Source organism: Trichomycterus rosablanca, chromosome 12, assembly GCF_030014385.1.
Source record: "Trichomycterus rosablanca isolate fTriRos1 chromosome 12, fTriRos1.hap1, whole genome shotgun sequence".
Lineage (NCBI taxonomy): Eukaryota > Metazoa > Chordata > Actinopteri > Siluriformes > Trichomycteridae > Trichomycterus > Trichomycterus rosablanca.
Window position 1 is genome coordinate 3,259,773 of NC_085999.1, and position 13,964 is coordinate 3,273,736.

Sequence of the window (13,964 nt, forward strand, 5' to 3'; positions counted from 1 at the left end):
TAATTAGCTACAACTGTGTTAATTTGGATAAAAGCGATTGCTTAATGTGATGAATGTAAAATCTTTAGGTTTTGGATGCCACAGACGGGTCTCAGCTTGCTCATTTCATATACAGTATATATTTCCACTATGTACATCCTGCATGACTATCAGGTGTAAATTGCTGTATAAGGAAAGTTATAAATTAAAAAATATTTAATGTTTGTTCTAGCAGCATGATTTGGCATATAGACAGTTATAGATGTATAATAATTATAAAGATATACATGTATTGAAAGATTTTGTACTATGTTTCTTGCAGGACAGTAAACCATGTGTCTGCGTTTAAGCTGGCTGCTTCTGCTGACAGGGTTGCTGGGGGTCTACACACAGGATTATTATGATGAAAATACAGAAGGAAAAACCAGGGTCAGAGTTCAAACCACAAGCTTGACACATAATGGACAAGGTAGGACATTTAATAATAAATAAATGCTGTGAAGATCATCGCCAACTTCTATCAACGTATTTATAATGATGTATTCTGTTCTTACTGTCATAATTCAGACCTTAATAACATGAAAATAACCACCTCCTAGTTTCTACACTCACAGTCTAAAAATTTATGTAGAGAAACAGATGGACTACAGTCAGTAATTGTAGAACTACAAAGTGCTTCTATATGGTAAGTGGAGCTGATAAAATGGACAGTGAGTGTAGAAACAATGAGGTGGTTTTAATGTTATGGCTGATCAGTGTAAGGTCTAATGAAAGATCATTATATTGTGAAATCTCAAAATCTCTTGTGATTGTGTGTAGAGAACATTATTCTTACACTGTTGAACAGTTGGTTTGCATGTTTCTGCCTGTTCATGGAACCAGTTTAAGACGACTTGTGCTTTGAAACATGAAGAACAGATTTAAGCAGTATATGAGTAATTCTGGCCCTATTCTGGGTCTCAGGTTTAAATTAGCAGTAAAGATTTTGATGGTTCCCAGACATGGATATTGAAAAGTATTTGTATTTAAACAGATACAGGAACGTGTTAGCCGTTCTTATGTGTGGAGTAAACATTTATTCTGTAATTATGAAGCTACAGCCTAATCTGTCCACATTTGCTATATTTCAGTCATGCATCATGATCCAACATGAGCTTTTTTTGCTTCACCAAACAGTTGGCAGTTTAACTAAAAGCTAAGCATTGCAAACACTGCCGAATTAAACAGAAACATCTAATTAACCTTGCAAAGCATCAATCAAAGAATCAAAGATCTGCTCAGTGGTGGTCCTAGGAAGGACATTTCAGATTGATGGACATGGTAAAGAGAGGCTGAGAGATTATGCAAAACAACCAGAAGTCATTAGGTGTGTCTTTATATAATTATATGAAAAATACGACTACATTAAGACAGACTAAAAGGTAAACGAGACAGACTGCAAGGTATACATACAATATATTGGGAATTTCAAGTAAACCTACATTGTCTGTACATTATTTGACTATTTTATTTGGTACAACTAACTTATGGAGTTACAACAACTTGTCAGCGCCCCCTAAACCCATCTATCCATAAAAAGTGACCACCACAATCCATCAATTAAAAGAGACCATTACTACTGACCTGATATTATTTGGATATTAAACCACCTTCAGTGGGTGAACAAAACTTTTATTATCTCTATAAAATGTCTCTGATTTTTATCTTTCTCAACAGCCATCCTGGATGAAGACTGTGGTCTTGAGCTGGCTTTCCTCGTGGACAGCTCAGAGAGTGCCAAGGGCCACCACCAACAGGAGAAGAAGTTTGCCATCGACATTGTAGACGGTCTGCCAGGCATCCGCCTCAAGACAGGACGCAAACTGAGCTGGAAAGTCTCTCTCCTCCAGTACAGCAGCCATGTCATAATCGAGCAAACGTTTAAGCAGTGGAAGGGCACGGAGAACTTCAAAAGCAGCGTCGCTCCTATAGGCTACATAGGCCACGGCACCTACACGACCTACGCCATCACCAACATGACAAAGATCTTTTCAGAAGAGTCCAGACCGAACGGTATCAAGATTGCACTGCTCCTCACGGACGGGGTCTCTCACCCGAGGAATCCCGACATCTTCTCGGCCACAGCTGAAGTCAAAAACCAGGGGGTGAAATTCTTCACTATTGGCATCACCCACACTGCCAACGAGCCCGCTAACATCGCTCGTTTAAGGTTACTGGCCAGCACGCCTGCTTCCCGCTTCCTCCATAACCTGCAGGACACGCACATCATTGAGAAGATTCTGTCTGAGATTGTGAGTACAAAGATTTAAGTGTGCATGGAAGATATTTTGCCCTTGCTTAAATTATACTTGATTTTTAATGTTTTATAATATAATTATTTTATTAAACCTGTCCATTATCAATCCTGTCCATTATCAATCCACTTCCAACACAATACATACTTTAAAATTGAGTAAAACATGCACACAATATTCTTCTGGGGACAACTGGGCGCAAAGATAAAGTATGTGGGTTCGAGAACCCTACAGTTCATATCCATTCATTCTTGGGTGTCCAATAAAGCAAAAAGTGCTCTTCTTGGTGTGGGAGGACTGGCTAGCTCATCCACACAACAACACTAGCAGATCGTCTAGAGACCTCTGTTTATCTTGCATTGAACTGCTCCGGTTTCTTCCCACAGTCCAAAAACATGCAGTCAGGTTAACTGGAGACACTGAATTGCCCTATAGGTGAATGTGTGTGTATGTGTGTCTGCCCTGCGATGGACTGGCGCCACATCCAGGGTGTTACTGTGTGCCTTGCGCCCATTGCAGCACCCTACAGTTCATATTTATTCATTGTTGGTGCCCAATAAATCAAAAAGTGCTCTTCTTAAAATAGATATTAGTCCAATTGTGATTGGAAGGTCTCTGGCTCAAGCCTCGCTACCACCAATTGCCAATGTTGGGCTCCTGAGCACGGGCCTTCACCCTACTTCTCAAGGGCAGCGGTAGCTCAGTGGTTAAGGAATTGGACTGGATTTCAAGCCTGACCACCACCAAGTTGCCACTGTTGGGTCAGCTAACCCTCAGTTGCTCAAATTGTATTCAGTCACAAGTCACTTTGGATAAAAGCATCTGCTAAATGCTGCAGGTGTAAATGTATATTAAAGTTTTTATTAAGTATTTATCATTGATTAATTGGTAGGGACAGTAGTAGCCTAGTGGGTAGGGCTTTGTGGGTAAGGCTCTGCCATCCAGCCACTGTTGAGTTCTTGAGCAGGGCCCTTAACCCTCTCGGCTCCAGGGGCGCTATATGATGGCTGACCCTGCGCTCTGACCCCAAACTCCAAGCAAGCTGGGATACGCAAAGAAAGAATTTCATTGTCATGTACACCTGTACATGTATATATGACAAATAAAGGCGTTCTATTCAATAAAATGAGTACAGTATAGTGTCACAGTGTCTGTCAGGCAAATCCTATAGTATTTTTTGCTATGAAAATGAATAAATAACATGACAATGATCACTACACAGCAATGAATTCCCTTAAATCCAGCACTGCTTATCAAAATGTTGTAGTGTTTGTACTGTACTTTCTTTATGCCTTTTCTCTAAAAAAAGTGGAAAAAAATCGACGTTCAGTTCAGTTTCTAAATGAAATTTTTAAATCAACATGAAAACTTAGGAAACAGTTTAATGGACAAAATGGACAAAAAAGGGCAGTTGTAGCCTAGAGGTTAAGATACTGGATTAGTAATTGGAAGGTCACTGGTTCAAGCCCCACCACTGCCAGGTTGCCACTCTTGGGCCCTTAAACAAGGTCCTTAACACTCAGTTGGTTAGATATTATAGTGTCACAGTACTGTAAGTCGCTTTGGATAAAAGCGTCCGCTAAATGCCGAAGATGTAAATGGCCCTTAAGCCTTTGTAAGGGCAGTGATAGCTCAGTGGTTAAGGTACTGGACTAGTAATCAGAAGGTTGCCAAGTTGCCACTGTTGGGCCCCTGAGCAAGACCCTCAAGCTTCAACTGCTCAAAATTTGTGTTCAGTCGTAATTGTAAGTCCCTTTGGATAAAAGTGTCTGCTAAATGCTGTAAATGTAAAATACTTGAGGTTTGGGCAAAGTTTCGATTTTTCTCAGACATAGTTTGTATTGAATTGTTTTGGACAGTGTATTATTTCTTTAATAACAGAATCTTATATTCCTCCAAATATGTGGCAACAGTTTGGGAAAGGCCATTTCCCCTTCCTCCAAGTATGACTGATCCCCTGTGGTAGCAGTCTACTACACAGAGTCCATAATATATTTGGCCCATTAATGATATTAACATTAATCACTTGTATTTATTATTTCAGTAGTTTACACTTATCTTCGACAGTTTTTTTTTCTGGAGTAACAATATTTTATTTCTCTTTGCCTCCACACAGGCTGACATAGCTGAAGACGGGGTGAGTTCAACCTACTCTGTTCCTAAACCTTTTTTAATGAATATAAGTAGAACCTGCACAATTTAAAATTAATAAATGTTTTAAATTGAACCCATTTGTTCTATTAAAGTGCCCTGTGGCTCAGAAGTGTGCATGTGAGAAGGGTGAGAGAGGACCCAGTGGCCCAGCAGTGAGTATTTCTACCTTTAAATACTGCGAAAAGTTTTAAAATTTTCTTTGGTTTACTTCTGTGTTTTCTCTTCTACACTTCCGGTCAGTGTGAGCATAGAATGGCATGTCAGGATGTTATAAATAAATTGTTTTCTTTCAGCTACTACTGTACTTGGGGTTGCTACAGTGAATCGGTGCCACATACCAGACTTGGCACAGCATTTACGCCGGATGCCCTTCCTGACACGACCCTCCTATTTCTATTCAGTCACTGATAAGTGCACCTCCCAATGGCTAGTACTGTTTTAGCCATGTTCTCCCTTCCAAATCAGACATTAGGCAATCATGTTCATGCAGACGCCCAGCCGATAGCACCAATGATTCGAACCCTAATTCCCCAGATCTTAATTTTACCACTAAGCCACCCGAGCGCCACTGATATTAACAAAATAGATATTTTTGTTCATCCCTGCTTCACATTTTATCTAGGTGAGGCAGGTGCCTTTCATATCCACAAAGCCGTGAATTCTATGTTAAAAAAGCTATCTGAGCCGCTCAGGTGGTGCAGCGGTAAAACACACGCTGAACACCAGAGCTGGGATCTGGAATACATCGTATCGAGTCTCAGCTCTGCCTGCAGGCTGGGCTGAGCAGCCACATGAACAACTATTGGCCTGTTGTTGCAGATAGGGGTGGGATATTAAAAAGCGGGATAGGGATTCTATCATAACTAATGCAATTACGACCTATGCTGGCTGTGCTGTCAGGGTGTGTCTCTCCGTACACAGTGCTGATCCACACTGCACTCGTCAAAGTGTAGGTGACAAAATGCATACGGCTGCTGCCCACGTGTCAGAGGGGGCGTGGGTTAGCTTCGTTCTCCTCAATCAGAGCGGGGATCGGCATTGGTGGAGAGGAAGCGTGATGCAATCGGCGCTAAAAAGTCGGGAGAAAAAGGGGAGAAAATGCATAAACAGATCACAAAGACTCTACAAAATGTAAAAAACAGGGCGTATCGCAACAATCATATAGCTTACAGTTACATGCCGCAGTTACCCTCTACAAAACGTATAAAGAATATACAGACGATCTGAGCAGGTCGTTTAAGCAACGGTGTAAAATTCTGCCCGAGCAATTTCTCACACATCACTCTCAAAACAGCAACCTCCCCCCCAAGTCTACTGGGGCTCCCATTAAAAGTCTCCCACCATTATAAAACAGGCTTTTGTTGAACCGTAAATAACGGCAAGAAACTCATCCCCCCTCTTTTCACTCTCTTACCACAGTCCTAGAGAACTGAGGTGAGGTTTGGCATTAAGCTTTTAGCAGCGTGCAGCTCGAACATGATCTGTAATCGTCCGGTTCGCCCTCGCAGCGACAGAAAAATACTTTTCCTGCTCAGATCACAGAGCGCGGAAGTCTGCCGGCAAGCCCCTCATTATCCAGGTGCTTTCACCTCCAGATTCCACAGATTCTAACCACAGCAATTACCTTCATTAGTTTAACAGCTGTACACCAGCATTCTGCTGAGAGAGACACATTTACTAGCATATATAACTCACTACCACTATACAAAACCCATTTCTGGAACAGTTAGAGCACTTTGTAATGCAATACAACAAGAATCTTTGAGTTATACCCTTTATTAAACTTTAATTTAATTGAAAACATATATCCATATTTTCTAATAATTCTCATATATCCATATATACAAAGCGACTGTTAAATGTACGTGACCTTTACTCCTTCAGAAAGCATTACATGAGAAACTCTACTGTACTACTGTGACACACACTGATTAGCCATAACATTAAAACCACCTCCTTGTTTCTACACTCACTGTCCATTTTATCAGCTCCACTTACCATATAGAAGCACTTTGTAGTTCTACAATTACTGACTGTAGTCCATCTGTTTCTCTGCATGCTTCGTTAGCCCCCTTTCATGCTGTTCTTCAATGGTCAGGACCCCCACAGGACCACCACAGAGCAGGTATTATTTAGGTGGTGGATGATTCTCAGCACTGCAGTGACACTGACATGGTGGTGGTGTGTTAGTGTGTGCTGTGCTGGTATGAGTGGATCAGACACAGCAGCGCTGCTGGAGTTTTTAAACACCTCACTGTCACTGCTAGTCCACCAACCAAAAATATCCAGCCAACAGCGCCCCGTTGGGCAGCGTCCTGTGACCACTGATGAAGGTCTAGAAGATGACCGACTCTAAAAGCAGCAATAGATGAGCGATCGTCTCTGACTTTACATCTACAAGGTGGACCAACTAGGTAGGAGTGTCTAATAGAGTGGACGGTGAGTGGACACGGTATTTAAAAACTCCAGCAGTGCTGCTGTGTCTGATCCACTCATACCAGCACAACACACACTAACACACCACCACCATGTCAGTGTCACTGCAGTGCTGAGAATCATCCACCACCTAAATAATACCTGCTCTGTGGTGGTCCTGTGGGGGTCCTGACCATTGAAGAACAGCATGAAAGGGGGCTAACGAAGCATGCAGAGAAACAGATGGACTACAGTCAGTAACTGTAGAACTACAAAGTGCTTCTATATGGTAAGTGGAGCTGATAAAATGGACAGTGAGTGTAGAAACAAGGAGGTGGTTTTAATGTTATGGCTAATCAGTGTATATAATGAGCTCGGGAGTTAGCCACATAAACAATTAAATTACAAATGTGAATTAGAAGTGTATAAAAAGTTTGTTAGTTTGCTGAAATAACGATAATGCATCAGGTCTTTCAGAGTATTTTGGTTACAATGCATATGCATGGAATTCAAGCACTTCCTTAATACAATAAACTTTCAATGCACCCTGGGGCGTCACGATGGCTAAGTGGGAAGCACTGTTGCCTCATGGCAAGAGTGTCCTGTGTGGGTTTCCTCCGCGTGCTCCGTTTTCCTCCCACAGTCCAAAGACGTGCAAGTGAGGTAAACTGGAGATACTAAATTGTCTATGACTGTGATATAACCTCTGATGAACTGATGAATTTTGTGTAATGAGTAACTACCATTCCTGCCATGACGTTAAAATCCTAATAAACAAACAAACAAACAAACAAACAAACAAACAAACAATGCACTCTGTAGTCAGTGTTAAGTCATTCAGAACATTAAGCTTAGTGGTTAAGATACTGGATTAATAGTGAAAAGGTCTCTGGCCTTTGTTGGACTTTGTTGCCAATGTTGGACTCCTGAGCAAGACCATCAACCCTCAATTAAGTTGCATGTTATTTTGGGTATAAGTTTCTCCAAAAATATAAAATATAAGCAAGGTTTTTAAATGTAGCTTGAAATCTGCCTTGTTTTATTGTTTAAGTTGTTAAAAGTTACAAGTAGTTAAATATAGTTAAATATACAGTACCAGTCAAAAGTTTGGACACACTTTCTCATTCCTGTGGTTTTTCCTGATTTTTTTTTTTTTCAACATTGTAGATTAATAATGAAGACATCCAAACTATGAAGGAACACATATGGAATTATGTAGTAAACAAAAAAAGTGTTAAACAAACCAGAATATGTTTTATATTTTATATTCTTTAAAGTAGCCATCTTTTACTTTGATGACAGCTTTGCACACTTTTTGGCATTTGGAGTTAATTTCTGGAATGTGTTTGAGACCATCAGTTGTGCTGTGCAGAGGTAGAGTTGGTAAAATATAAAACATATTCTGGTTTGTTTAACATTTTTTTGTTCACTATATAATTCCATATGTGTTCCTTCATAGTTTGGACGTCTTCAGTATTAATCTACAATGTAGAAAATAAAAATAATCAAGAAAAACCACTGAAAAGAAGGCGTGTCCAAACTTTTGACTGGTACTGTATATTATGGAAGTACAACAACCATGTTGAGTGTTACGCCCTTCTTTATTTGTATTTTGACCTGAATGCCCTCTTTTGTTAGACAATTCTTATTAATGTCAGTAGTTTAGTATAAAATGATGGCAGAAACAAAAACTGCTCACAGGTTCAGTCTGCATTAGTCCTATTATCCTCAGATTTTCCACCCCTATAGAACTGAAGCTCTTTTCTCAATGTACATTCATGCTACTTTGTTCCTGTCAGAAAGATAAAGCTTCTGGCCTTTTCCACCCATTAAACATGTCACGCCGAATATTTTTCTCTTGCTTATTACAGGGAAAGAAAGGTCGTCCAGGTGAAGATGGAACCCCTGGGCTCAAAGGTCAAAAGGTCAGTTCCAATCAACGTCCCATTAAGCTCATACATTTACAAGAGTGGCCTAATCTAGGCAGTGTGGCTGTAACTTTCTTCTTTATTTCTGATGGACTGAACTAAGTTATGGAGTGTGGTCAGTGTCTTTAAGATGGTCTTAAGCTTCTACAGATTTTTAAGCTGCTGCTTCTCTGGTATTAAATCCCTGATTATGTTTGTGAATTGCTTGAAATTGACACGATGCACAACAACATTTGATGTTGCAATCTGAGGCAGCTAGTTATTAATTTATGGAACTGAACATTTTCATAGCACTGTACATTGTGTTAAAAAGATCCTAAAATTCCTAAACTTCCGATTCCAACAGGCAAACATTTACAATCAATTAAGAAGCATGTGTGTAAGACCAACACCTCATTCCACTATTAGAACATCTTAGTGCTGGTCGTGTGATGGTCTGGTGTTACTTTGCTTCTGTAGGCTCTGGATGACTTGTCATAAATGATGAAAACGTGAATTCTGCTCAAAAGTTAAGGTTTTGGAGTGACTTAAATCCTATTGAGAGTGATGTAAAAGACTCAATAAATGGCAAATGCTTGATTTTAGCCAAGGGTGGTACAACCAGTTAATAGGTTGAGGAGGGAAATTACTTTTTCACATGTTTGGTATAGGTTTTAAATACATTTTTATTTTCAATAAATGGAATGATGATTCAATAAATGATGGCTGATAATTAGGGCAGTGATAGCTAAGCAGTTAAGGTACTTGACTAGTAATCAGAAGGTTGCTGATTCAAGCCCCACCACCGCCAACTTGCCACTGTCAAATTGTTATCAATGATAACTGTAAGTCGCTTTGGATAAATGCATCTGCTAAATGCCGAAAATGTAAAATGATTTAAATGCTACATTTTGTGTTTACTCATGTTGACCTTAGATTAAGATTAGCTGGAAGTTCAGAAATATTTAAATGTGACAAATTACAGCACTGTGTTTTATATATTTATCATTTGTTCATTAGATTGTTTTACACAACTTCGCTAAGGCTTATAAATGATAAAATAATTATAATCAATATAATTATTAAATTATCAAAACAAACATGGTTGATCACGTCCTTCCCCAATGTGTGTACTGTGTTGTATGTGCTCTTAATTTACATTGTTAGTTGGTGCTATTTTTTCTGGACATTATTTACATATTTATGCTGAGAGATGTACAGTAATCTTACCTGGTTACTTGATTTCTTACTTAAATCGAGCAGTAAGAATAATTTGTCATGTCCCCCCAGGGTGAGGGTGGATTAAGTGGACTTCCTGGTCGTGACGGCACAGAGGTGAGTACGCCAAAGAAACCTGGAGTAACAGAGAGGATAGTTTATTAGATTTTATGTTTGGTTCCAAAGAATCTAACCAATCATTTAAAAAATGTACAATATAAGTGTTGTTATGTTTTGCTTTAGGGAAAACCTGGATATAAGGGAGATAAGGTACGTCCACCATTTTTATTATGGTTATTAAACTTTCTGCATGTATATTTATAAATGTCAGTATGTTTAAAGTTCTTTTCCATCTGCAGGGAGACCGAGGTGAATGTGGAACACCAGGAATCAAAGGTGACAGGGTGGGTATAAATAAGTAGCCTTGTTTTGTATTATACAATGTATGAGGACCATATATTATCCATATATTAATGTAATTCCATGAATATGTATAACCAGTAGTGTTGTCATGTCTGTGATTTCCCAGGGTCCAGAGGGTCCAGTTGGTACGAGAGGATCCAGAGGGTTGCAGGTAAATACGAACAAAATTATTTATCTTAAGCGTGTATTTATAATAATTACCTCAGGGACTGATTTCTTCTAAAAGCTAGTAACAATAGGGTGAATTTTAATAGTTAACATTTGCTGTATTATCACGCTTATAATTCTTTACATCTCACTGGTATAGCGGTGTAAAATAACAGCACATCTGCTCGTGTTTCACTGACAGGGTTTACCTGGACCACATGGAGATATCGGACCAGAGGGCCCACAGGGAACAAAGGTCTGTACATTCTAATCACTCAGTTGCCCACAGGATGTGTTACGTTAACATGTCCACCTGTTAAAGGCTCATATATGACACAGGAAACCCTACAATCAGCGTTTTTACACACTCATACCAGGATGCTTTTCAAAGCTATGTGTTGAGCTGTATGTTCTCTTGTTTAATTTAACTGCCGGAAGCATCCGAGAAGTCCTGCAGATGTGCCCAGTAGGGATTTTTACACAAATAACCCGCCGATATATTATCATGCTGTCTCTTTAACAGTCAGTCATAGTGACAGCCGTGACAGTTAATAACAGTGAGGTGTTTTTCACTGACGAGAAAACTCAAATAGCTTTAATCCAAGAGGCAGCAGGGTGAGACATACAGTAGCTCTGTGAAACACATGTGAAGCTAAATCTGCTTATTCAAGGATCATCGACTTCTTTAGAATAAAAGCAAACTAAAATTTAAATGGTTTTTTAGCAAGTCAAAACATGTAGCTGCTCTCTTATAGTTGCGCTTTGTTAAAGGAAGGTGCTGCTATATGAATGTTTAAAGATAGACAGATAGATAGATAGATAGATAGATAGATAGATAGATAGATAGATAGATAGATAGATAGATAGATAGATAGATAGATAGACGGACGGACGGACTGACAGGCAGACAGACAGACGGATGGACAGATAGGTAGATACTTACTGTAGATAAAGAGATAGAGAGATAGAGAGATAGGTAGATACTTACTGTAGATAGATAGACAGACAGACAAATACTGTACATAGGTAGATGTTACTGTGTGCCTTGCGCCCATTGGAAACCTGGAATAGGCTCCAGCACCTCCTGCAACCCTGATTGGATAAGCGGTTAAGAAAGTGAGTGAGTGAGTGAGTGAGTGACTGTAAAGCCTCTCTGAGGTTCTAGATCTCAGGAATGTTTTAATACTTTTAAATTGTCTCTATGCAAAGCACTTTGAATTGCCACTGTGTATGAAAGGTGCTATACAGATAAACTTGCCTCGCCTAATGTTTGTTGGCAAAGGGAAAATCATTTGTAAATCACACCGTCTGTTTAACCTACATGTTAACCGGCTTTTTTAACGTGACCCATAAATCATCATCAGGCCGCTCCAATAATGTGAGTAATAATGTGAGTGTAGTATTTGTTAACAAGTAAATGAGACATTTAAATTCTAAATACAGATGAAACAGCTGCAAATAAATAAATTATTTATTCAATTGTGTAAAGGTGGACTTTCAGGAGTTCAATTTGTCTCTCCGGTGTGATGTCCCTATATCAGAGGAATAACAGTTGAACTCTGATGAGCCCTCATGAGAAAAGTCCACACACACTAAACGATAGGGGGCAACAGTTTGTTCTCATTTAATGTTTCAAATCAACAGGTAATTATTTATGTAAAGAAAATAGGGTGGTGTGTGAGATTGGCGAATAAGGTCAGACAAATGTGTTGTGATGCCAAAGGAACCAATAAGAATTAAACATGGGTTCGTTATTTAGATTAACTGTTAATGTGTAACTGAGTAGTGAGTAGTGGACAAGAATCAATGTCAAGCGATTTACCCTGACATGTCAAAGCTACCATGACATTAGCTGTAACCGATTAGGCATAACATTATGACCACCTCCTTGTTTCTACACTCACTGTCCATTTTATCAGTTCCACTTACCATATAGAAGCACTTTGTAGTTCTACATACTTTTTTAACCTGATTTCCACCACAGAGCAGGTATTATTTAGGTGGTGGATGATTCTCAGCACTGCAGTGACACTGACATGGTGGTGGTGTGTTAGTGTGTGTTGTGCTGGTATGAGTGGATCAGACACAGCAGCACTGATGAAGTTTTTAAACACCTCACTCTCACTGCTGGACTGAGAATAGTCCACCAACCAAAAATATCCAGCCAACAGCGTTCTGTGTCCACTGATGAAGGTCTAGAAGATGACCGACTCAAACAGCAGCAATAGATGAGCGATCGTCTCTGACTTTACATCTACAAGGTGGACCAACTAGGTAGTAGTGTCTAATAGAGTGGACAGTGAGTGGACACGGTGTTTAAAAACTCCAGCAGCGCTGCTGTGTCTGATCCCTCATACCAGCACAACACACACTAACACACCACCACCATGTCAGTGTCACTGCAGTGCTGAGAATCATCCACCACCTAAATAATACCTGCTCTGTGGTGGTCCTTTGAGGGTCCTGACCATTGAAGAACCGGGTGAAAGCAGGTTAAAAAAGTATGCAGAGAAACAGATGGACTACAGTCAGTAATTGTAGAACTACAAAGTTCTTCTATATGGTAAGTGGAGCTGATAAAATGGACAGTGAGTGTAGAAACGAGGAGGTGGTTTTAATGTTATGGCTGATCGGTGTATTTCAGTTCTTACACTGTCCTAATAGCTGATATCAAGTTGGTGGAATCATTGAAGTGGGATGAACTCAGTGTTTCATTGTTGCCTTTTTAAAAATAATCATGAGCTTATTTTAATGCACTAATAATAATAATAATAATAATAATAATAATAATGCACTTGTAAGTAGACTTGCTAATATCCGTAAGAAATCTGTGTATTGCCGTGTTTTGTGTTTATTATCCCACACAGGTAAACTAACTAAATTTTTACATATTTAATCAGCAATGCTAATTGTATATGGCATGTTTTGTTTACATTTTGTTTATTGTGGAACGACAGGGTGAGCGGGGTCCATCTGGCCCTCCTGGCCTTCAGGGTGAAACTGGTGTTGGCCTTCCAGGACCAAAGGTCAGTATCCTTCACAACCGTCATTTTAATTCTATATTCTAAATATATTCTTTATACATAATACATAACACATCACCAAATTCTATCTAGATGATTGTCTGAGAACAAAAGTAAGCTGTTCAGGTTCTCTACAGCTCCTATTATTTCCTTTACAATAGCTAGCTATACATTACAAACCTACCGTAGGCTATGCTGCACTGCTACTCTCAGTTACAACTACTTAGACCTATTTCCTTTCACTCCACTTTTATTTTAGTCCCTGTTCTAGTTTTAAATGTGTTCATATGCAGTATTTTCTTTCACAATTTTATCAGCTAACGCTGCCATCTACTCTCTCATTGCAATTTCATGTAGTTTTCTAGCTTGATGAATAGACTCTTATTTTACAGTTCAATCGTGAT

The 13,964-nt window shown here is 39.3% G+C and overlaps 1 protein-coding gene across 1 annotated transcript in view; it reads left to right on the forward strand.

The window, feature by feature from the left end:
• The first annotated feature begins 312 nt into the window (after positions 1–312).
• The window catches only part of col28a2a (collagen, type XXVIII, alpha 2a), a 31,719-nt gene continuing 18,067 nt past the window's right edge, over positions 313–13,964 (forward strand). The window contains exons 1-11 of the mRNA XM_063006650.1: positions 313–448; positions 1,696–2,270; positions 4,390–4,410; positions 4,520–4,579; positions 8,714–8,767; positions 10,040–10,084; positions 10,211–10,237; positions 10,327–10,371; positions 10,497–10,541; positions 10,740–10,793; positions 13,495–13,563. Coding sequence (XP_062862720.1) covers positions 313–448; positions 1,696–2,270; positions 4,390–4,410; positions 4,520–4,579; positions 8,714–8,767; positions 10,040–10,084; positions 10,211–10,237; positions 10,327–10,371; positions 10,497–10,541; positions 10,740–10,793; positions 13,495–13,563 — 1,131 coding nt within the window. The remainder of the gene's footprint in view (positions 449–1,695; positions 2,271–4,389; positions 4,411–4,519; positions 4,580–8,713; positions 8,768–10,039; positions 10,085–10,210; positions 10,238–10,326; positions 10,372–10,496; positions 10,542–10,739; positions 10,794–13,494; positions 13,564–13,964) is intronic.